The 25,425-nt window shown below is 40.5% G+C and overlaps 2 protein-coding genes across 2 annotated transcripts in view; both read right to left on the minus strand.

The window, feature by feature from the left end:
* Usp31 (ubiquitin specific peptidase 31) overlaps positions 1–25,425 on the minus strand; it is a 65,713-nt gene that overhangs the window by 13,980 nt on the left and 26,308 nt on the right. Inside the window, exons 2-13 of the mRNA XM_075972088.1 lie at positions 24,146–24,283; positions 23,109–23,197; positions 22,921–23,013; positions 22,052–22,187; positions 19,375–19,519; positions 16,577–16,754; positions 13,594–13,705; positions 12,435–12,529; positions 10,296–10,373; positions 9,355–9,484; positions 4,939–5,058; positions 2,013–2,238 (exon numbers count right to left, since the gene is read on the minus strand). Coding sequence (XP_075828203.1) covers positions 2,013–2,238; positions 4,939–5,058; positions 9,355–9,484; positions 10,296–10,373; positions 12,435–12,529; positions 13,594–13,705; positions 16,577–16,754; positions 19,375–19,519; positions 22,052–22,187; positions 22,921–23,013; positions 23,109–23,197; positions 24,146–24,283 — 1,540 coding nt within the window. The remainder of the gene's footprint in view (positions 1–2,012; positions 2,239–4,938; positions 5,059–9,354; positions 9,485–10,295; positions 10,374–12,434; positions 12,530–13,593; positions 13,706–16,576; positions 16,755–19,374; positions 19,520–22,051; positions 22,188–22,920; positions 23,014–23,108; positions 23,198–24,145; positions 24,284–25,425) is intronic.
* LOC142849653 (small ribosomal subunit protein eS27-like) lies at positions 19,707–19,964 on the minus strand. Its single transcript, XM_075972089.1, has one exon. The coding sequence runs from the start codon at positions 19,962–19,964 to the stop codon at positions 19,710–19,712; it is 255 nt and encodes an 84-aa protein (XP_075828204.1). The 3' UTR covers positions 19,707–19,709.

Below are 25,425 nucleotides of genomic sequence, written 5' to 3' on the forward strand. Positions count from 1 at the left end.
CGGCCAGGTTCTAAGATGGGTCAACGATCTCATCCAAGCTCCTTTTACTAAGTCACACTACTTCTAAGGGTTTTCAAGTAGTTTCCAAAGTCTGTCCTAAATAAAGAGCAACATAATATTCTGAAATCTAGCACTGTCCTATTTTCTCTAACAATTCCTTGCCTAGATAGTATATATTTTGCAAAACGACTTCCTACCAAAGTGTAAATATTAATCAGAAATGTGGGCAAAGAGGTTAATATAGTGAGTGGTTAGTAGATTTCAATTACTTCTATGACCCTTTCCACTCTAAGAGTAAAGAATATTCAATCTCATGACTCAGCATCCGAGAACACAGACATTACTAGGAATGTCAGAAGAGCAAATATCCAACTAGAGATGCAATCATCACACAGTGGCAGCTATAAAAATACACAAAACAACAAACACTGCATTGCCATCTAAATAGTGTTTTTAAAAAGTGCAAGGTAAAACACATTTAAGCTACTAATGTCTTCTGTGAAGTGAGAGCACCTTGGGAGCCCTTTTTCTCCTTGCCAATACTTCCCAGACGAGCAGAAGCCAAACTGTTCTTGTGAACACACCCAGAGGCTGGGTCGTTCCTCTCAAAAACAGCTGCTGTTGGCAGAGTTAAACTAAAAGGGTTTCAAGAATGAGCGATTATAGCTAGTCATCCTCCTATCATCCTGAACTGAAAGAGAGCATGCAAAGTTGGGAAGGCTAAACAACACTATCACCTTGCCAATGCACGGGGAACTGGTGGCTAACTGCTATGAGAAGAATCTACAAAAAGAGTCATCAACATTAAACGTTTTAAAAAGAAAATAATACATGTTTAGTAATGGAAATGGTTGCTAGTCAAGTCACTTACTAGAACTACATTCTGAGAAGCTCAATGTTAGACAACTGTCATCAGACACTAATACAACTACAAAAGCTAAGATGCTACCACATCATTAAACAATATCATCTTTACAGGACCACTGTAAAGATGTGGCTCTCATCCTGAGCCCATACAGTAGTGTTGCACAAACAGGTTACCAATCTCAGACAGCTTCTCCTCCCCTCTCCTGGGTTTACCTCCACTACCACTTACTACACACATGGCAGTATCCTTAAATTTGATTTTTATCTGCATCTCTGCCTACTTGTTTCTACTCCTAAAAGATACACAGTGGGATTTAGTCACCTGTGATGTGATAAGAGTCTATTACAAGCTAATTACAAAGTGTTTAATATTATGAGTGAAACAGACCAATATATAGTCACATTAGTATAAAATAGTAAATGTATCGAAGAATTACTATTGATGAACCTTAAAGACATTATGCTCAATAAAATAAAGCAGTTACAAAGAACTAATAATACTGTGTGGTCTTATGTACAAGAGGCACCTAAAGTAATAAGTTCATCAAGTCAGAGTATGGGGCTGTCAGAGGCTGGAGGAGGGAGAGCATGGAAATTACTATTTAATGAGTTTCTGTTTGAGAAGATGAAAAAGTTCTGGAAATGGAGAGTGATGTGGCTATACAACAATGTGTTCTCAATGCCACCAAACTGGACACTTAACAATGACTAAAATGCTAAGTTTAATTATGTATATTTTAACCATGATTTTTTAAAGGTTAATAGCCTTTTATCTCGCTATGCCTGACAAGCCCATTTCACAATAGCATTCTTTCCACCTCTCTCTAGACTTCTTATGCTGAACAGAGTTGCTTTTATAATGCAAAAGTAAATTTACCCTTAAAAGAATAAAGACATCATGAAAGTGGCTCATGACCATTCTAAGTTAGGGAGATGCTAGAGCCTCAAAAGCATCACATAGCTATAATAGGGAGGCACGCTGGGTAAACAAGAGTGGCTCCTCAGCTGTCTCGTGCAAACATTCTCCCATCAGGTCTGCTCAGAGCTGGCAAAAGGCACACTGAAAGAGAAAGGAGGTTCAAAGCTACAAGCAAACGGCCTGAAGGAAGCGTCAGCACAGACACGCAGCCTCTCGCACTGCAGACCTGTGTAGTGCCCCCCTTGCATGGTGCCATGATGATTGCACACAGCATACAGGTCATAGATGTAGTCCTCAGGGTCCCTCCCGAGTCCATAGGGCCGTCTCCATGGGGACCAATGAGATGGCAAGCTCCAGCTGCTCTGACTTCTCTTAACCACATGAGGTGTCATGTCCAGGCCAGTCAAGGGGAACTTGACCATGTTCTGAAGTTTCATGCGTCTGTCTCCTTCCTGTTGCAAGAAGAAAAACAAGTTCTGATGACATTTTAATGCAAGCAGATGGAAGCTCAGTTTAGCATGAAATGTGGGCCCTGTCAGTTAAATCTCTTTGAATCACCTATCTGATTTCCCCAAGACACATAATAGGGAAATAGACTGCCAGTGTTAACTGTGTACGGGAACAAGCTTTAGTACCACTTAAAGTAGAACCAATGAGGATCAGCATGTTGGGGAAAATGAACCTCTGGATTTTCATTGCTTTATCTGTCAAAGCTTTTGGGAGTGGGGGAGAGGCAAGCTTAGGAGAAAAGTGACAATTTCAGGTGATTCACCCTGACACTTCTGTCAGATGCCAGAAGATAAATAGAGTATAACTACATAAAGGGCAAACCCAACACCCAGCAGAGAAGAGGTGTTCAATAAGCAGTGACCTGTTCCTCCCTACTTCTCCAACAAGCACATTTACTTGGCTGAACTTAGCTATTTAACCAACAATCTTGAAGAATCTGTATTTTCCATTAAACCCTTTGGAATATCCTTGAAACCTAAAAATCTGTTGAATGAATATTATTGCATGTTTTCTATGTCCAAGAGAACATTTAACAAACTAATCAGACATGGATGTGAACATTTCAAGGATTTATGATGGCTCTATTAAAGGAAAATATACACTCACAAGAGAAAAGCTCCTGAATGGGGGTCAGGATGAAGCACAGGGCCTTACTGTAGTGACGAAGGCAGCACTGAGGCTTGCCAGAAGGAAGTGATGTCACCAGAACTGAGAGTGAAGAACTGTGAGCAGTGTGTAAAACATGTTAGGAAGGGCAGTTAAGAAATCAATTAAGGCATGGGATAAAACTGGACTCTGAACATGGTGAACAATGAGAGCTGATGAGACGCCAAGGACAATGGCAAGGGGTTTTGATCCTACGTAATGTGCTGGCTTTGTGGGAGCCTAGCCAGTTTGGATGTTCACCTTCCTAGATATGGACGGAGGGGGGAGGACCTAGGACTTACCACAGGGCAGGGAACCCTGACAGCTCTTTGGACTGGAGAGGGAGGGGGAAAGGAGTGGGGGGAGGGGGAGAATGGTGGGAGGAGGGGGAGAAGGTTGGGAGGAGGGGGAGGGAAATGGGAGGCTGGGAGGAGGTGGAAACTTGTTTTTTTTCTCGTTTTCTCAATAAAAAAAAAAAGATTTAAAAAAAAAAAGAAATCAATTAAGCCGGGCAGTGGTGGCGCACGCTTTTAATCCCAGCACTCGGGAGGCAGAGGCAGGTGGATCTCTGTGAGTTCGAGGCCAGCCTGGTCTACAAGAGCTAGTTCCAGGACAGGCACCAAAAACTACAGACAAACCCTGTCTCGAAAAAAACAAAAATCCAAAAAAAAAGAAAGAAAGAAATTAAAAGACTGCAACTGCAACCGCAACCTCCTGAGCAATAACAGAAAGTCATTTAGTGGGAGGGTGACAGCAAACAGGAATAGATACACAAGGAATCCATGGAAAAGCCAAGTCAATCTGCACAAGTGGCTACCTAGATTAGATGATAAGAAGGAACGTCAAAGACACTACCATTCTGAGTCTGGGATTCTGGAAGGAAAAGTGAAGGAAATCCGTTAGCATTAGGGGAAGAAGACAGAGAAGGCTGGACTAGAAGTTTCAATCAATTTCCCATCTACAGAGCCCAAGCGGGATGCCCAAGGCAAGTGCCTGGGAACTAGGTGTGTCAGCCTTGCTCCATCTTAAGTCTGCGCACTTCTTCATCCCTATTGCAAAACTCTATCCTAAGTCGGCAGCAGCCTTCATGATGCCTGCAATACTTGAAACTTTTCATCTGCTACCCACCCAACAGTGAAAGGATCACTTCAAAACACACATTTGGCATTTGCTGCTTCTGTTCAAAGCTCTTCACTAAAATCTGACTGCCTACAAGGATATGTTTGAACAACTGCTCTCTATCTGCCTTTCTCTTCCATCTTAGCTCCCATCATCCATCTTCTGGAGTGTGTCACCCCACTGCCTTGTCTTCAGCCTCGTCAGGCCCCAGGCTCAGCATAAACTGCTCATTCTGTCGCATGAAGGTGCAGTCCTGTTTCTCCTTCTCATCTAGCAAACAGTTGCTCACTTTTCAGGCACAAATTCTCTTGAATTCAGGCCACAAAGGCTCACTACAGTTCACATCTCATCAAATTCTCTTACAATGGAGTTGTCTAGGACATTCTTCACCTCAAAAGGTAGACAGACTTTTTGGGGAAAGTGACTCACAAGGTAGTACAACAAAAAGCAGATATTTGTATCTATTACTCACTGTCCCCCAACTATATAACAGCTCCATGAAGCAGGGCAATACAGTTTATTAGTTTAGGTAGAAATAGGAATTCTACCTCTCTCACAAAGGATCTCTTCTCAGTCATAAAGTAAACACCCTAAAATTTAAGAAAAATATTTACAAGTCTAAAGCAAACCCTCAAGAATAAAGTAAAATACATACATAAACTACGTGAACAAAATATTCAGGATTACAGGATCACAGAATAGCCAAATTTTGCTTTAGAAAATATGACTATAGATAGGGTCAGTCAAACATGTAGAGACATTCAGACAGCATCAGTGGGGGAATCTAATAGGGTCACTAAAGAACCCACATAAACCACCAACAGGAGTCAAGAGAAACAAGGTCATGCTAGCTTTCTCCAGTGACAGGATTTTCTCACCTGGCGGAATCTCTTGAGGTGTATAATAAGCACATCAGGCAGAGTCCACAGGCTTAATGTGATGCTCCCCTGTTGCAGCTGCTTACAGTGTGGGCATCGCCATGCATCATCTGGAGCAAGCTGGAAACAAGGAGCGGACTTCCATTAGGCACCACATAACCAAAGTCTTTGTCATGGCAGACAGCTGAACTACTTTCTTGCCCAGGGTCTGGTATCACTCTGCATCTCTCTGGAAGCTACACAGGACAGCCAATGGGATAACACAATCACAAGTAGCACCTGGCCAGTGTGGACAAATCCACATGAGTGCTAAACCTCCCTCCCTCAAAGAATGGCTAAATGCTCTTGTTACAGAAGCACTGCAAGTCCAGCGTGTCCTCAAATGCAACTTATCACCTTTAGATCAATATGGACTTTCTTGGTCTAGAACATCATACCTGAGCATATTCTACTACTGCCAACCAAGGTGGAACATACCGGGCTATCCCAAGGCCCGAGCACTTCCCATTTCCTTCTTCCTTTTACCCCATTTGGGTGTTCCTCCATTTCTGAGCCTGACTCTTCTCTACGCTGACTTGCATGAACACACCATTCCAAGTTCTTACTCACTCTTACCAACACCTCATGTATCCTAACCATTCTCTCCTCCAGCAGCAAAGAACTGTTCCAAACAATCCTCCCCATATACTCTCAATGAGCTTTTCCAAACATCAGTCCAATACTCTATATCCAAAAACAGCATCTCTAAATGGGCGAGTGAGGACATGTAAATTAGAAGTATCAAATGCATGAAAAATCTAGCTAGAGAAGCAACATCCAACCTAGGTCCACACATGGAATGAGGTAAGGAAAGCTCTGGGAACAGAAGATAATCCCCACCATAATGTAAGAGAAAGAGCCAAAGTTATAAAATTGGGGAAATGGTTTAAGAGAAATAACCAACCTCAGAAGCCACCAGGATGCAGCACACCCCCAAACAATAACAACAAAATATGGAGCCCAGATGCATTCCCTTTAGGTAAGGCAAGAAAGAGTGGTGAGAACATCTGGTCATTAGTGCCATGTACCATGAGGTGATCAAATGACACCTGAGCAGAGGCCACTGAGAACCTCAGAGATAAACAGGAAGAGGCTTTGGGGGGACAAGAAGGCTACCAACAGAAAATCTGGGTAGAATAGAGAAGCCAGTCTAGTAACTTAAAAGGGAAGCACAACTAAAAAGCTCAGTTTTCATGATGATGCAATTCGATTACATTCACAGAAAAAATTGGCAGACAGGAGGGCAGAAGTCTGGGTAAATAGGAATGATCAGAAAGCCAGATGAAAGGGGCCCAGACTATCATCTAGTAAGCCCAGATCTCAAGCGGCATATTAATACTCCCCTTATTGGCTGTGTAGTCCTCACACTTTTGTCAAAAGTTAAGTTTCTGTCTAAATCCCAACATATTATAAACAGATACTTTAATGAAATATAGTATTTATGTCATAGCATCTAATCACTCTGATAGTTTCTAAAAACATTTCTCTGGTTTCTGTACTGACTATGAACTGCTGGAAAGCTCTCAGGTGAGGCAATTGCACTCTTGAGTATTCCTAGCCTATCAAAGTCTTCCTGGCAATGAAGGAGTTCGCTCTGCTGACATACAGACTTCCTTGTGGCAGGACAAGATCACTCTCTTCAGCATTCCCAACCTTTAGATTTTTGTTCTTTACATAAAATTAAGCCCAATACCTCATTCACAGGACAGTCCAAGTGCCCCCAAATAACTATCAGATCCCCCCTACATCAAACTTTTCTTCGCTATATCATGACTCCAGATGTATCATCCCCACCCTCTCTTCCACCTTTGTCCCAGTGTGCCATCCTCATTAACAGTACACATTTGAAGAGATGAGAAGAGCAGCACCAGCATCGCCACAGTTTTGGGCACTGTTTTTAAAGCCTCCGTGTACAGCACAACAGCCCACACCCGCATAGTACTGATCACCAGTACTGAGCCTGAAGATGGCTGGACCCCAAACTATTGTCACACAAACAACTGATTGCTAAAGTCTTCCTCTATATCTACACTGTTATTTTTAACCCCATATTAAACTTCCCACCACGTTCATATTCCAATACATACTTACCAAGCACTTCTTATGTGTCAAGCACCTCTCTTAGATGCAAAGATATTTAGTAAGAGACTAAGGCTCTCACTAGAGCTCACACTACCCTAACTCTCTCTCTCTTAGTTCTTTTTTTGTGGGGGAGGGGGGATTCAAGACAGTTTCTCTGTAGATTTGGAGCCTGTCCTGGAACTTACTCTGTAGACCAGGCTGGTCTCAAACTCACAGAGATCAGCCTGTCTCTGCCTCCCAAGTGCTGGGATTAAAGGTGTGTGCCAACACTGCCCGGCTCTCCCTTAGTTCTTGTGCTCCTGCCACACTGACTACATTTCTGTTTTCAACTATGTCAAGCTCCTTTCTACCTAAGACCTTTACCTCCCTTATATGGTTGTTTGCCTGCTCTAGGGTATGAACAAAATGAAGGCAGAACCATTGCCTTGGTCACTGAGTATCCAAGTGTTTTGTTTAGAACCCAATAAACTATAGGTTCTTGATAAACCTGTAAATGAATGAGCCTCTAGACTCTAGAGTCTAGAGCAACATGCCTTGCCTGCACAAACTCCCCAATCCAAAACAGTGAGCTGTTTTGTAGATCAAATGCAACCATTAGTTCAACTGCTAACCCTTAAGCTTTGTCCTGTTTTTAAAAAAACATCTCAAGTCAACTTTTAACAACACCCAGCGAAGAAGACAGTGAACCAAGAGTCTTCAATCAACCAGCTTCAAAGCCAACTGGCTATTTTGTAATTAAGCTAAAAATTGATAAGCACTTGTCCTTTGATAAACTATTTTTGAAGGAACTTGCTACAGACAGGTTGAAGGGGAGAACTCAATGAGATTCTGAAAATTATTTTGAACTATTTGAAGAAAATTTCTATTTGTTACAGTATGACCAAGGGGCCTATGTCAGGCTAATTTCAGTCCCTATTAGACCTATCAAGAAAGGTACTGGGTACTAGGTCTTAAGTAGCAAACTCCTCATAACAGAAGGCACTCATTCACTTTAAATGAGGTAAAATAGAATAAAGGAGTTTTAAAGTCCCTTCTGGTCCTGAGGTACCTAATTCCATATGTCCAGGAGCAAAAGGTGAACTAATAACCAAAATTATCCTGTTATGGTTTAATAAAGTATTCCCCGAAGGTACATGTACTGAATGTTTGGTCCCTGCCTGATTAGACTATTTTTGTAGATACTAGAACCTTGGGAAGGATCTGGCTGGAGGAGGAAGGTCACCCAAAGTAGATCTCTGGGGTACCTTTCCCCTGGGCCCTTCCTTCTCTCTCTCCTTGTTCCCTGCCAACCATGAGTCTAGCAGCCTTCTCCTCCACGCACTCCCATCTCCAGGATATTCTGTCTCCTAAAAGACCAGGAATAAATGAAGCAAAGGACCATGGCCTGAAACCATGAGCTAAAGCAGATCTTCCCCTCTCATGCCGATTATCTTGAGTATATCAGGTGTTCTGCCACAGCCACACAAAGTTAGACTAACACAGATCATGAAAAGCAAGATTAGATGAATTCTACACACTCTGGTCAAGATTTCCCATAGGCCTGGGCAACAAGGAAACTTATCCATCCATCTATCTGTCCATTCAACAATTAAATATTTACTGAATCCCCCCTATATGTAAACCACTGTGCTAAGTGGTCCAGCACACTATGATCCAACATAACATGATACGCGCACTGCTCTGTACTGGAGCCACTGTTACTGAGTACTTGAGATGGAATTTACACAAATAAGGAACCTAATTTTTCATTTTATCTGATTTTACTTGATTTAAACTTGAAAAGGTCCTGACACCTATTGTTTAGAGGACATGTGCACTAAATTGAGAAAAGTCGGGTTGTGTTGGTGGCCACAGTTGTAACCTCAGCACTCAAGAGGGAGAGGGAGAGGCCTGCCTTTGAAACCATCCTGCTCTACACAGCAATTTTTAGACCACCTAGGACTACATTATGAAACCTTGTACCAAAAACAAAACATCAAACAAAACAAAAATAAAACAAAAAATGTTGAGAAAAGTGTTCATTACTAAGGAAAATAACTTAAGACTTCCAAACTGAAATGAACAAAAAATATATATTGATCACTAAAAATAAAACAATTACAAAGGCTCATTTCTACAGCACTCCAAATACTCAAAAATTTAAGTCACTCCATATTAAAGCCCTAAAATGACTAACACTAAATATGTATGCCCACTTAATGTGTAGAGCCTATGGGAATGCAAACTCCTGGGGCATGGGATATGTTTTCCTGGGCAGGACTAATCTCACTGTCATCTTGAAGACCTGCATCTTACCCGTTCTTCTTTGGTGTAGAGTTGAAAACACTGGGATAAAGTGCAGGTTTGTGGCTGATGATGATGCTCCTTCTGCAGACGGACACTCTCTGCATCAGGGATATATTCATCTTCAGTGTTTATAAACAAGCTGCAATTCAGGGGATAGGCAGACTTATAAAACAGACACAAGAGCTTTTCAAAATAGCTATGAACTCATAGCCCATAAGATCAATGCGTAAGAATATAGCAATTCAACTCTCCTACATTCCAAAATATTTTTGGAAATTACTCCATCTGCAAAGTTATTTCAAGAGTTAACTTGGAGTTAGCTTTTCTCAAACTGTCCATGACTGTGCACATTTTGTTCTTAATTATGTGTATGTATATGTATCTATGCGGGTATGCACACCTGAGTGTAGGGGCCCACGGGGCCAGAGGTGTCAGTTCTCCTGCAGTTAGAACTACAGGCTATTGTTAGCCTCCTGACACAGGTGTAAGAATTGAACTTAATTCTTCTGCAAGAGCAGTATGTGCTCTTAACCAGAGCTTGCTCGCTCTCTCTGTCCATGCTGCTTAAATCATTCATTCTTGTCTAAGGTATCTGAGGACATGCATTTGACACAAGCTTACTAGTCTACAGCTGTACAATCCTAAACACATCTGATCCTGTCTGCTATAAGCCTACAAGAGCTAATGATCCTGTAACAACAACAACAACAACAAAAAATCCTAGTAAATCAACACACACAGCAATTAATGAACATATGGCTTTTCCCTCAGCAGCAAGTAAATTTTCTACAATTTTGAGCCTTGGAAAGAAGTCAGGAAAAGAAAAAAAAGTGCTTTAATAAAGGGTTAAAACACACATAAAATACTTATTTAATGCTAAGACTTGCATGTTACAGCTAAACTGAAAGATCTGTGTGCTGCCAAAACGGTAATAAAAAAAAAAGACTCACAAATCTTTTGTCTCCTTGTCCCATTCTACTACCAGTTTCACATGAGCGGTGCCACCTGGTCCACAGGACTTTAAGGCCCTAAAGAATCAGAGCAGAGCCACATATTATTTTCTAACAGAAAGATTTCATTTAAATGTCATTCTGTTCTATCTAGAATATAGTCATTATAGAAAATCTTAATAGTTCTTCATCAGAAAATGAGACCAAGGTAGCCTCTGATTTTGTACCTAGTTTACAAGCAGAATGGAAAATCCTTAAATTAAAACATTCAATATAGAAATAAGAGTGGAAGAAATTTAGCATCATCCCGTAAGTTTGCTTGCACACTCTTAGATATTATTTATTATCTTTCCAACTTTTGCCCATTGTCTCACCCACACAGAGACTAGACTCAGTTTCCTGGGAACAGTCTGCTTTCACACTTGCCCAAGTCCACCCCACTATGCCTACCTTATGTCCATGTCAACTCCCCTGTTACCTTCCTCCTCCATAAATACAAACCAGCCAATTCACTGGTCATCACCATTTTTTGAGACACTCATCACTAATGGCTAATATTACTAAACTTTTATCTTTTGTATGCTGTGAAATATTTTTAGATTAGTTACTTTCATGTCAATCAAATAGTGACATTTCAAACAAGACAATGTTGTTTAAAAAAAAATGGTAGTGGGGGAAGTGAGACATTGTCTCATATAACCCATGTCTCAAATTTTCCATATAGCCAAGGACAGCCTTCAAATCCTGATCTTCCTGTACTGGAATTATAGGTATGCACTACCATGACTAGCTTGTGTTTTTTTAAAAAGTATGTGTTGAAAAAAATCATTACAATAAAAATAATGCAACTTTTCCTATTTATGTAGCCACATGTGGACAGTCTATGTACATATACCTCCTAGTACAGCAGATAATAGAACATCATGTATTAAATCACAGGAGTAGAAAAGTAGAACAACTAATCCCATCAGAGGAGGAGGAACAATAAATGTTTTCACAGTAAAGGAATTATGGACAGTGTCATATGTTCAAATAATCATCAGTACAATGAAGACAAAGGCAGGTTTGGGGTAGTTGGGAGAGGAATAGCAAAAAGACCTGACTAAAGAGAAGTAGAGAGTTCAAACTACGGGATACAGGCTTTACCTTCTAGATCACAAGTTACCAGGTAAGGGCAATGACCAGGGCACAACCAGACCATTAGCCTGGAACACTTCAATCTTTGTGAATGAGAGTGTAATTTGTTTATCATTTACTTATTTATTCATCCATGCATGCATGCATACACGTTTGTGAGCATGTGTGCATGCATGTGTATTTTCTTTTTTTTTAATCTTCCTAACATGAGTTACTTTAATTTGAAGAATGCTCATAGAATACTTCTGTGCTGGCTAGTTTTATGACAACTTGTCACAAGTTAGAGTCATTAGAGAAAAGGGAGCCTCAACCGAGAAAATGCTTCTATAAGACTGGGTTGTGGGCAAGCCTGTAGGGTATTTTCTTAAACTAGTGATTGATGTGAGAGAACCCAGTCCAATGTGGGTAGGGCCACCCTGGGTAGGTGGTCCTGGCTTCTTTAAGAGAGTAGGCTGAGTAAGCTATGAAGAGCAAACAAGTAAGCAGCACTCCTCCATGGCCTCTGCATCAGCTCCTGCCTCCAGCTTCCTGCCCTGACTTTCATCAATACTAAACAGTAATGTGGAAATGTAAGCTTCGCCAGACTTCCTTTTGGTCATGGTGTTTCTTCACAGCCATAGTAACCCTGACTAGGACAACATTGTACCTAGTATGAGCCAAAAGTAAAACAAGAACTTAATTTCTTTTTTTTCTGTTTACTTGTTAGTTTTTAATTATTTGTTTGTTTGTTTTACATCCTGACCACACAGTCCCTCCTCATCTCCTCCTAATCGTTCCCTCTGCCCCCTTATCCACCCCTCCTCTGTTTCTGTTCAGAAAGGGGCAGGCCCCCATGGGTATCAGCAATGCACGGCAAATCAAGTTGCCAAGAACTTCACTTCTAAATGGCCTTAAAGAACTTAAGACACTTAAATGGAAATTATACCAGACATCAGACATTACATCAAATGTTACATGAGCACATGTGAGATTCTTGAAAATGGTTTTGTGTTTGTCTTTTACCTTTCTACTGTCGGGTGGCACAAGGGCTGTTCTTCCTGAGGCAGCAAGTAAGTTATTCCCACAACACTGACCACACGCAAACTGAATGGACATACCTATATCAAATGACAAATGAGAATTAGGCCGGACTTAGGCAAGAGCATGTTTCACAGTGGCATTTCCAAAATATATCAGATACAGCAAAACAGCTCACCTTACAAAATACTCCTCTCTAGGTTCAAGTCTCTTGCCAACCCCAGGGTGGCTCCCTTAACTAAGAATTGTGCTTCCGTGCTCCCCTATCCAACCTTCCTTTATCCCAATCATCCTTTTTTCCCCAAGTTCCCCCCATCCTCCCCTTCTCCCTTTTCTCTCCCCTTCTCCCCTTACCCCCACCCCACCCCACCCCCAAGATCCCAATTTTCTCCCCAGCAATTTTGTCTACTTCCCATAGCCAAGAGGATAACTATATGTTTTTCCTTGGGTTCACCTTTTTACTCAGTCTGAACATGGCGAACAATGAGGGCTGATGAGAAGCCAAGGACAATGGCACGAGGTTTTGATCCTACTTAATGTGCTGGCTTTGTGGGAGCCTAGCCAGTTTGGATGTTCACCTTCCTAGATATGGACGGAGGGGGGAGGACCTAGGACTTACCACAGGGCAGGGAACCCTGACTGCTCTTTGGACTGGAGAGGGAGGGGGAGAGGAGTGGGGGAGGGGGAGAAGGGTGGGAGGACGGGGAGAAGGGTGGGAGGAGGAGGAGGGAAATGGGAGGCTGGGAGGAGGCGGAAACTTGTTTTTTTTTCCCTTTTCTCAATAAAAAAAAATACTCCTCTACTTTAAGTACAAGGCATTCAAATGCAACTTATTTATCAAGTATTTAAATATTCCATTGCTTTCACTGAACACTAATTTAATGGTCTTTTATGGATACCTTAGCACAGTAATTTTTAAAGTTTACAGATAAAAGTTCTATACCATCTCGTGCTGACCATATGCCAGCTGTACTAGACAGGCACCATGACAGGATATAATATACACAGCAGTTCAAGGGGCCTTCTGCAATAGCAACTTCTTTCAGAAACTGGCCATAAGTCCCAACAAAACCAGTTTCACTATACTGAATGCTGCTTCTGAGTAAAAAGCATGCTCTACTGGAATAGCAAAATGCTTACAAACCTGGATGCTGACAGTAGGCCTCAAGAAATACTTCATCTTCTCCAAGATCTCCTTCTGCAGAAGGTCCCATGCTACTGTCTTCTCTAGGTGCAGGACAAAAGGCAGTCCAAATCTACCACACAAACAACAGGGTCACCTTAAAACACAGCAATCCCTTATTCTTGGTCTTTTTAAATTAGATCACAGTCTAACTGGTTTTAGGACAGTTCTCAAACAAAACAAAAACTAATAATGGTACTCTCACAGAAGACAAGGTCAGAAGAACTGCTTAGATCTCTCAGGTGAAGAAATGGCCTGTGAACATGACCAACCATGTACATCAAAAAAGTGTCAGGAACATGCAAGGCTAGAAGGTCTAAGAAGCAGGTAGCCACATCCTGGTACTGACAAGACAGGCACTATCAAGCGACACCTGATGTCACTTCCTAACTAGGGCAGAAGTCAGCTGGGCTCTGCCAGGTTCCTATACCACATAAAATAAGAGACAATACTATAGTTCTCAGTCTTAGCTATATCTGAAGTCACCAAAGGAACATCAAAAATCTCTGTTGCTCAAGCCAGCTCTAGAGATTCTAATGAAGTCAGTCTGGAATGTGATCTAGAACTGAGGCTTTTCTGAATACACCTCAGGTAGTTCCAATACACAGTTAAAGTTGAGGACCATTGTTCTGGCCTCAGCTTCAATTCAGTACCTAGTTGTTAAAGTCTATGTTTTGATCCCTGAATGTCTCCATCTCTATACACCCAGATGCAGACCACACTCCCTCAGCACAGAATACCCTCTCCATCCTCCTATGTTCTCTGCTGCCCATCTGTATGATACCCTCATTCCCCACAAACCACAGCACTAGCCACTGGGTTATAAACACTGCCTGACTTTCCATCCTCATGTGCTGGCTAGGTTTATATCAACTTGATACAAACTAGATTCTTTTTGGAAGAAGGAATGCCAACTGAGAAAATGCCCCATCATATTGGTCTGTGAAGCATTTTCTTGATTAAAGACTGATGTAGGAGGGCCCAGATTACTGTGGTCTTGACCTGGTGGTCCTAGATAAATGCCATAAGAAGGCAGGCTCAGAAAACTATGGTGAACAAGTCAGTAAGCAGTATTCCTTCACAATTTCTGTTCCAGATCCTGTCTCCAGGTTCTTGCCCTGACTTCCCACATAGATGAAGTGTAACCTTGGAGCTGTATGATAAAAGAGACCCTTTCCTCACCAAGTTGTTCATGGTCCTGGTATTTTACCACAGCAAGAGAAACCGCTATTTAGACACTTTACTAACAGACTGATGGCTAGAGAGAAATGTACTTACCTTAGCAGCCTAAACAACCAATGCACATAAAACAGAAGCTGTTGGATGAATCAGTCACAGCATGAATGACAAATCTAACTAAAAGATGAACTCTGTGAAGACTCGGGTGGATGCCGAGTGGTAAAAGAAAATCATTCGTAAAGGCCATCTAGTGACTTATTCACAACAGTAACACTGAAGCTATTTGCCTGAAAGTCTCCATGGATGAAACAGCTTCCTATCACAAGACAATGATTCCACTCTAAGAGCCTGGTACCACAAAGGGGATTTTATAGGTCTCAATTCCATAAAAATACTACAAGCTCCTTTCCATTTATTATCTTAAACATGTCACACTCCTAGTCTGCATTGGGGCCCCCTCTACATGGGACCTCTCCCCAGATGTTCCCACAGCTCACTCCTTCTCCTTGGGACACATTCCTTCCAGTGAGATGCCTTCCTGTGTTCTGGTTCTAATGTAGACCCAGAGCCTCTCCTTCACACACACTACCATTTTAGCCTGTGTCAGTGTCTTCAACACGGTGACAATTACCTGAGGTTAAAAGTGTTTACTAGGTTTTGGTTGACCTATCTCGGATGTCAGCTTCATGAGAAAAGGGAACCTCTACATTCCCAGGGTTTAGAACAATGCCTGAACACTGTAAGTATCAACATTCTTGTTAATATCATTAATACATGTGACATTTTTATGTTTATGTTACCACCCAAGGAACTTATTTCAAAGTGAAATTTTAAAAGGCTCAAATAATGACTATCCTGACTAGTAAAAACAGACAAACAAAACAAAACAAAAAACCCTTTGAGTCCTTCTGAAACATATTCATCTGCTGTTCCCATTCAGGAGACACTTCTGTGATAAAGCTACTTTGAAGATATTCTATGGTTCCCATAAATTCTTAAAGAGGGCATCAGAGAAATTTGAGAGATTTCTGACTCCTGTATTTCTGTTAGAATGCTGAATGAATAATGGTGCCATCTGCCAAAACAGGAAATATTGGAAGAGAAAGATAATGAGTTCAATTTGGGACATAAGTCTAGGGAACATGTATCATCCAAAGAGATATGTTAAAACTTTTTTAAGTTTTAAGATACAGGTTCAGAATTCTAAGAAAAGCCTAATACACACAGGACATAAGCTCTCAAAATCTAAGCAAACTTTTTTCTTTTCTTTCTTCCTTCCATCCTTTCTTTCTTCCTTTCTTTTTTTCCCCAAGATAGGGTTTCTTTGTGTAGCCCTAGCTGTACTGGAGCTTGCTCTGTAGACAAGGCTGACCTCAAATTCACAGAGATCCACCTGCCTCTGCCTCCCAAGTGCTGGGCCACCACAGCCCAGCTTAAGTAAGCTTTAAAATAAGCACCTTTCAAATACTAACACACTAATTTTATAACTTTTCCCTTCCTAATACAACAAACTAAACCAACTTATACAAAGATTCCTTCTAAATAACAGAATAGAAAATTAACTGCAGCTAGGCATAATGGCACTTGGGAGCTGCTAGAGCATCAGGAGTTCACGGGTAGCCGGGGACACAACGAGTCCCTATCTCAAAACCAAAACAAAACTTCCACTAAAAGTAGATTTTTTTTTCATCCCTCCTTTCAAAAGATTTTAAAGCATATAGCCTCAAAAAAGTCAGTATTTGTTAGGAAATAGTCTGGTTTTTACCTTTTCCCTTGCTGCCCCGTACAGGCCCGGTTACACACAAGCAGAACAATCTTGTCGTTTGCCACTTTGGTGGGCAAGTCCACTTTCCCTTGTTTTGCTGCTGTTGATGGTGGGGAAGATAGTCTGTGATGATCCAAGCCAAATTTCAAGTGGTTTAAATTGTTATTTAAGTGAATGCCTGAAACAGAATAAAAACAGTTCAACTTATCTCTTCAAGATTCTTTTCATTTATTCATTACAAGAAAAAATAGAAATAGAAATAATAAGAAACTGTCATTTTATAATTTAAACACAATCAAAAATAGGGACAAACACTCTACTGTGACATTACTCATCTAGCCATCAGGCTAGGTGTCCGCATTCATCGTTTCCTTTAAAGCAGGCTTCCCTACCTTTAAAATTGGAAATTGGAATTTTCCACAAGTCAAAGTCAGAAAGTTCTGAAGCGCAAGTTTACTGGAATAACCCACAAATATAACTCGAAGTTAGGTCCAGTAACCAGTCAAATGCATTCCAAAAGCAATGTAGACAACATTTAGAATCATCTACAAGGTTTCACTAGCAGTTTCTTGCCCCTGATTATCACGATATAAAACTGCACTTACTGATCCAGAACTGTTGTGAGAACATAACTAGAACAGATCAACCCATATTAGCAAGAACACAAACGCCTGACAGACAGCACAAATCTTCAGTGTTCTACAGCAGAGCTTCCTGTTATTCAGGGCCATGCATCCAGCTATTCAAGACCTATAACAAGACTCTGTAGCTAATTAATGGCAATATCTGTTAATCCCTTTACTCTTTCAAAAGGATGTCACTTAGTGAAATGTGCGCTCATAAGAGGAACAGACCTTTCTGCCAACACTACCAACAATATAGCACTAGAAGAAGAAAATAGAAAAGTTTATAGAAAAGCATTCACAGCACAGTTCTGGCAGTATGCTAAGTAGCCAGCAATCCAATAGCTGCTGTTAAGATGCAGCAGCATTATAATAATTTGAATGACAAGTACATAGGTAATATCAAAATAAACTCCAGATAATTAAATATGTAAAAAAAAATCACTAGAAATTAAAAACCTGAACTTTAATCAAGCTACTAAAAGAAAGAACACATTTTAGGCATAAATACCATAAAGAAATCCCAAAGAAACAAGAGTAGATATCACTTTATAATCATTTTAAACTGTGATTTGGAAAAATAAAGATAACAGAAACCAAATCTGAAACAACAAATTACCTCATTCCTGGCAAAGGTAAATGTATGAAGTGATCAGGATTTCTAGTGAGATAAGGGGACGCTGTTCAACTGCTGCGAAGATCACTCTTCAAACACAGCCCTGTGTTTCCTAACAGATGGGCCCTGGGGCCAGTGATTTAACCTCTCTAATTCACAGCTGTCACTCCCAGAGTGAGGAACATTCTCACATGTTGCTACTGAGCACTCATAATGTCTCTACATCATAGTCTAACAAATGCTTGAAAGTGGTGCACCCTTCAACAGAGGCATGTTCTAGACAGAGTATGAGATTCATTAATGTACAGGAACTCAATATGATAAGATAAACCGAAAGCAGTCTAGGAACAGGGACTGAACTGGGGGATGTTCCAGCTAAAAATCACTAGCTGGACTCTTGCTGCATATTAGAAACTGCTAGGTATAAAAAGATAAACCATCACATGGCCAGCACTCCAAAGAATGCCAGTATAGAGAGAGAGACAGAGGAAACAGATCGTTTCCATATACTCATGCCAGATGAGCAGACACAATAACTGGAGCTCTGTAATCCAGAGTTAGCCAACATGTCCTTTGCAGGCCCATCTACTTCAAGTCTTGGATCCCAGCTAAAAACGCTATAAGAAGCAGTGCAAACCTAAGGAAATAAGGCTTCACTAGAGGAAGCAGTCACTGGGGACACTCGGACTCAGTTATTTGTCTTTCTATCTTGTTGGTATCTGACTCTGTACAAATGTATTTTTTATTTAGTTACAAAAGAAGTAGGGACTATTCTTTCAGTTATACCTTTTTATTTCTTTTAAAGGATTAGTTTTGAGATTTCTCTCTTCTACTGTCTTTGTCTTAAATTTGTATTTTTATTTATCATTGAGCACAGAAACAAAAATTCCTGTTGCAATGAGATAGATACAGAAAAATAACAAAAGGGGAATAAAATACGGGAACAGTGATTTACTAGAGGTAACAGTGTAAAAAGAAAAAAATTCACCTGATTGAATGGGAGGAAGGGCATTGAAGGATCAAAGTGAAAATTCACGTTAGAAATAGAAGAACCCAAATAAAAAGTTGTTGCTAACATTTTAAAAAAAGAAAAAGAAATCAGCCTTGCTCTGAGTAACTTGGGGAAGGATGTCTTTATAGTGTGCTTAAAAATTTTCAAGAGTAAAGAAAAAGGAATAGGACAGAGATTAAACACACACATACAAAACTAGAGAACTCAAGTAGCTTAAAGCAAATTTGTAGAAAATAGGGAGAAGAGCTGGTGAGGTGGACCTTCAGGTAATGTAAAAGCATGTAAGAAATAATAGGCACGTGAAGGGGCAGATGTTCAATACACAGGAATCACATGTGGGGTTCAAAAGGATCACTACTAGTAATAAAAGAAATAGAGATTTTATTAAAAACAAGAAAAACAAACAAAAGAGAATAAAAATCTAAAAACCCAACAGTATGTACACTTAGTCACAATTTTTAAAATTGTATACTATCATACAGTAATTCAATGTCCACAGTGGTCAAATCTGCAAACTCAAGTGTGTTATAGAGACATGATCATTTACCTCTTTGACTGAGAATTCCTTCAGGTCTAAATATTTCTGGAGTCTCAAAGGCAAAAATGCAATCACTTTCATGAACCGTCTCCAGGTCATCTGTGTCACTGAAGGAACGATGGAACCCATCATAGTACATTTCAGTTAGCACAATCTAAAAGATGGGGAAAATGTGAACAGTTGGGTAACTAGAAATTCAATACAAAATGATCTTCCAGTCCTGCCCTGACCTTCATAAGACCATCAGTGGGGGTTACTGGATGTCTTCTAAGACCACATTTTTTTATTTTTATCCAAAATGTGTTTATTGGGGTGGTTCCCACTCCTCTCCAATCCGGTGCTTTTCAGTGCTGCTTCCTCCTGAAGGAGCATCCTTCCGTCAGTCTTGCTTTCCCGCGTGTAGGCTGACAGAGGACAGTGGAGCAGCCGACACACAGGACTACCATCTGTGCATGGCTAAAGACCGTGGTGATTCTATAGCATCCTGGGCACTTCACATCCATAAAGTAGGAATTGGAGCTCTGCACCAGGCGCTTTTTCTTGTATTTCCTCTTTTCCTCCTCTGGAGAGGGATAAAGGAGACCCTTTGCGAGAGGCATGTTCTCATAGGGAGGTCATCACAGCCGGAAAGGCTAAGACCACATTATTTGCTGGCAATGAGAGACTCTCAGAAGTATAATGGCCTCTATGACTGTGTAGCAATACACTCTGAATCCAGAACTCTGTGGCATCAATCCAGAGTTCCTCCAAGTTTGGAGACAGATTACACTCATTCCTCTGTTTCACAGGAGGAAAAAGGAAATAGAGACCTGCCTAAGGTTTTGCATGTTTTCAGTCTCATGGAGAAGACAGACTATATCTGAATCTAAGACATTCTTTCATATCATTAAATTCTCTTCTTTTCAGATTAAAAAAAAAGTCAAATGATCATGGCTATCTATATTGGAACACATAAAATCAACTCGAATGCCCAATGATAGCAACTAGTTTAATGTAGCCCTGCTGACTGAGAAAGCTACTAGAAAAGATGACCTGCATATATCTGCATCATGAAGCCAAAAAAACAGCTAAGAATGATGTGTAATAACTCTATTTTAGAAAAGATTATAGAATAACCCCAGAAAAAAATCTAAAAAATTCTATATAGCACAGCACTAAAGCTAGTGACCTTCTTAGCACTGACACTTAAGATACTTTTAATTTCAAAGTTATATTTTAACAAAAAAATAGAAAAACAAAAGACATGGATGAAAACAATGGCTACATTTAAAGCTTATGCTGCATGTTCAGCAGTACTGGCCAATGCAAAAGTACTAGACTGGGCAGAGCAAGAGAAGGTTCGAGGTCTAGTCTGCCATCAACCAGCTCTGTGTTCTTGAACAGGGCCTTCTTCAACAGAATGAAGAGGCACCACTGGGCACCAACTGCCAGTGCCCCTCCCCATCACCACCTCAAGAGTCCTGGCATTCAACAGATCTGAGGTGAAAAGGCTGGAGGTCTGTTTCACAAATGACCCAGAAAAAAAAAGAAAAAGAAAAATTCTCTTGGCACATTTCCTTCTAAGAAATGTTATGTTTATGCCGCTTTTCTCCTGGTGAGAATGGAAGTATAATCCACCTCTCCAGAAAGCTGAGGGCTAAAGCAAACTCGTAATTCTATCACCAATTTATACCACATGTGAGAAGAGTGAGACAGCACTGAGGCTCTACAGACACAGCCGCATTTGCCTTAGATACCAAGACCTCTCTTCTTTCTGCCTTCCCCTCCCTGAAGAGGAAAAAGGATCAAGCAGCAATTTAAAGTAAAGAAAATGCCAACATTTCATCATCGTGCCAGTATTCAGCCTATGAAAATAGAAGGGAAATGCTATACTAAGGCAACACTGCTTTAAGTGAGTTTGCCCAAATGGGGCCAAATGAGGCCAAAAAAACAAAATACCTTTATTATTATCCAAGTGATTATATAGAAGCTTGCAAAAGCTATCCAGGAAAAAGCTGTTTCACCAGTAAGTCATCCTTCCTTATAAATCCTAAAGAATGTTTCCCCATAATGTTTTTCCAATATAAACTGTGTGTAAAATATGTTAAGTCCCCAACAAGCCAAAATAATTTTCTTGTTCAATTTAAAAGTAACTACTTATCAAAGATGTGTTCCCCTTCCCCTTTCCCATCCCCCAAAAGCGGAAACCCAACTTTTCCCTATCTAAACAAAAGACTTTGTAAGGAAACAAAACAGAGTGGCAGGTACAACTCAGATATAGAGCACTTCCTAGCAGTAGTAAGGCCCTGGGTTCAAACCCCAGTGCCACAACAGGGGCTGGAACGCAGCACAATGAACATACACTATATACAGAACATCATACTAGCAGGATGCCCATTCTCACCACCATGACAGAGAAACCTCTGTCAAATCCCACAGTAGTATGAAAGATTACATAATTACACTTTACAAAGAAAGCCACAAGGTCTTGCACAAAAGTTTTCCTTTCATATATACAATTAATTGAAGCAGGCGAAGGTTTTCCATACACTGTATTCTTTGAGTCTGGATTTTCCCCCATCCAGCCATCCTCCCCACAATATTAAATTTCTAACATGTTTGGCAGAAAATTGAAAAAAAAAAATCCAGATAAGGAGAAACCAACAGTATAGTGTCTCATGTATAGTTGGTCTTAGCAGATTATTACCTGATCAGTGGGGATCTTTGTCTCCACAGACACAGCTTCCCGAAGTCTGGCAACAGTCCCAGACAGAGGCACAGCCACACCAATCCTCATGCAGTGGGAACATTTCCCTTGATACACTACAGTGACATAGAGAGGCCTGTGCAGATCAAAGTCAGATCTTCTCATTAGTCACTTATTTTAGCTAAAATACAGAAAAAGTGAAAGAAACCTAACCTGAAATCAACACGAAAACTAAAATGAGGCCTGAGACAGCTCAGGTGCCTAGCATGCATAGTCCTGCATCCCCCCAGTATGACGTAAACCAGAAATAGGGACATATGCCTGCCACTGCAGCACTTAGAACCTAAAGACAAGAGAGTGGGAGTTTAAGGCCAGTCTCAGCTCACAAGTTTGAGGCCAGCCTGTGATACATGAGCCTCTATCTAAAAACAAAAGAAACTGAGCTAACGCCCCCTTTATTTAGAAGCCAAATGGGAAAAGTTTCATTAGACCTAACTAGAAAAACTACCAAACAAGTCAGAAGATCTTTGAAAAAGCAATCTTCATAAAAATATTTTTCAAGAAACATATTCATAATTGGTTCTATCTTTTTCTTCAAAATAGTCTAATTTCTGGAAACTCTGAAAGTCTGAAATAAGTACAAGAAGGGTCTCCAGAGAACCTAGGACTAGTGGGGGAAAATGGGCTTTCCTGTACCATGTGCCTGCTCAGCCTGTACACTCAGACAGGCACTTAGTGTCAAGAATGTAACAAGGCTTGTGTTCATTACCATTAAGCCTATTACTTAAATTAAGGAAAAGGCCTTCACAGGGGGCTTCAGAGAAGTGCCCCATCACAGCAGACTGTTAGTTTTATACATACATTCTTACCTTGTGTGGGGTAGTGGAATTGGCAAAGAAATGCACAGGAAAGGGTCAAAAGTGTTGCTCTGTTTCTGACAATGAGGACATGTCAAAGAAGATCTTTGAAAACAAAAATGTAAAACATTCACATAAGGTCACACAGAACTACATCAAGCAGACAAAACAAGAGGTAACAAACATATATTTGCTCCTACCTGTACTGGGCTTGAAAAAGTTCTTGTACAAAAGTGCTACACACAGGAAAAGATGGTCCCTCAGGCATCATATCAGTCTCTGATGGTGGCTAAAAAAAAAGAAAAGAAAAAACACAAATACTCAACTTCCTTTATAAGCTGTACATGGACCCCAGATGCTTCTGTACACAGCACACAGCCTGCAGGTCACATGCATTCATTCCCTCGCACAGACAACTGCACTTCTCTAGCCTGCTGGAAGACTGGCCAGCTCTCCTCCCTAGAAAGTTCCAATCTTCATCTTGATGCTTTATCACAGTCTGCTTCATGGTTTATTTAACCTTTTCATGTCCCTAGCTACGAAGCATCTGCTACCACATTTAGAGAACATTATACAGGATGTTAGGGCAAGTAAAACAGCGTCCAGCCTTTAGGATGTCTTAATATGGTAACAGAGTCAACCATGTAGACACAGTTATGAAAGTACAGTGTTCAGGAACAAAAGGACCTTAAGTCAGAATAATCCATTAACTTTCTAAAACCAGAAATTTTTAAATACAGAACAGACTTGTCACACACTTCAAAAGCTCCACAGAAGTACTCTTCCTACTCTATGAACCACTTTACCTATAATATTAAGGCTGCACGTGGAAAAGCTATATATGTGAACTGCTATGTTTTTTAGTAAAACCCTTCCGGACTCAGTTCCTATGCTCAAATCCAAGTCTAACAGCAGAGGTATTCATACATTTCCTTTTTGACTGTGTACTTATTCTATTGATCTATACAGTATGTGTCTTACTAGAATAGAAAGCATCTGGTCCTCTTCATCAGACTATGAAGTCCTTAGGTACAGTTGTCTTTTACTTTACACTGGCAGCACAATAAGCAGGTAAAATATCCATGAAATGCCCACTTAGTTTTACACTCACCCACAGCTAGTCAGTCACTCTACTTAATGCAACAAGCCCTTAACAGATGTTTGCGAGAAGACTTCCCTCTCCTTAGCCTTTTCCCCACTCCCAGACTGTACAAGGAGCAAATGTACATGCACTCACCTTCAGAGGAGGCTGGCCACTCTGCTTTACAGCATGATTGAGGTCTTCATGAACTCGATCCAAAAGCCATAGCAGAAACTCCTGGGCATCATGCTGGGAATTTCCTCGATACTGCAGAGCATTCTTTGATACGATACTCTATGCAAGGAAATAAATCAGCACAAACAGTTCTGAGTTCCTGGCTCTGAAGACAAACTATCATAAATAGGGATATGCAATCTTAAGCGTGTCTCAAAAAGACCAGAGAAAAACAAACAAAACCAGAGAAATATCCTGATGCATGAAATTCAGTCAACAGCAAGGTACTAATGTTAACTTCTCACTTACGACACTGACCTGGCATGCTAATGACAAGGAAACTAGTGTAGACTTTGAAAGGACTCATGCTACTTCTGTTGTTGTTTCTATAATTCTAAAATTATCCTAAGAATTAAGTTTAGGAACATATTTTTTATTAATAGAGCAAGTGTATAAACAGCATGTCATGGGAGTAGAACACAAGATAGTGAAAGAGTTGATGGACAGTGATGACATCTCTGGAGATGTCACTTAAGCCTTGAAGGGGCAAAGGCAGGGATCAAAGTGGAGGCAGCAACATGTTTAAACACAAAAAAAAAAAAATAAGAAAGTATGACGCCTTCAAAAAAGACCAAGAAATTCAATAGACCTGAAAGAGCAAGTCTGCAAGACAGATCAAGAGGAATGAGTAAAGACAAGATTAGCTCAGGAAGGATTTTAAAAGCAAACCTAAGATGGCACAGGAAACCAGGAAATGGTTCTAAAGTGAACTGGCTAGGACCATGTGCTGAGAAGAGAAGCTGGATACAACTATTCCAAAGTAAAAGGAAGTATAATGACCTGTTAGAAAAGAATGCGTGCAAAACATTTTACATATAAGTGAAACAAATAAGCACTCTAACTTTGGCTATGAGTATTTCATTTAGAGCAGGGGGAGTGTGCACAGTGACAAAGCAGTTATGAAACAAAATGAGGGAAGAAACAACAAAGGTCTAAGGCAACACCGTGAAGACACACAAGACAGCAAATTTGCAAGAGATTTAGAAATGTGGCAGAATCAATAGAATTTGTGATCCAATTTAGGTATTAAACCTCTATCTCACCCATGTCTTCTCTGATGGTAGCTTTTGACTACATTAAGATAAAACACAAAAAGAGAAAGAGAGTGATGAGCTCTCTTTGAAATCCACTATGGCTGATACTCCATAGAGACTCTAAGAGGAGAAGAGGGCAGACAACTGAGAAAATACACTTCTAGGCTC

The sequence above is a fragment of the Microtus pennsylvanicus genome, chromosome 5, assembly GCF_037038515.1.
Source record: "Microtus pennsylvanicus isolate mMicPen1 chromosome 5, mMicPen1.hap1, whole genome shotgun sequence".
In the NCBI taxonomy this organism is placed as follows: domain Eukaryota; kingdom Metazoa; phylum Chordata; class Mammalia; order Rodentia; family Cricetidae; genus Microtus; species Microtus pennsylvanicus.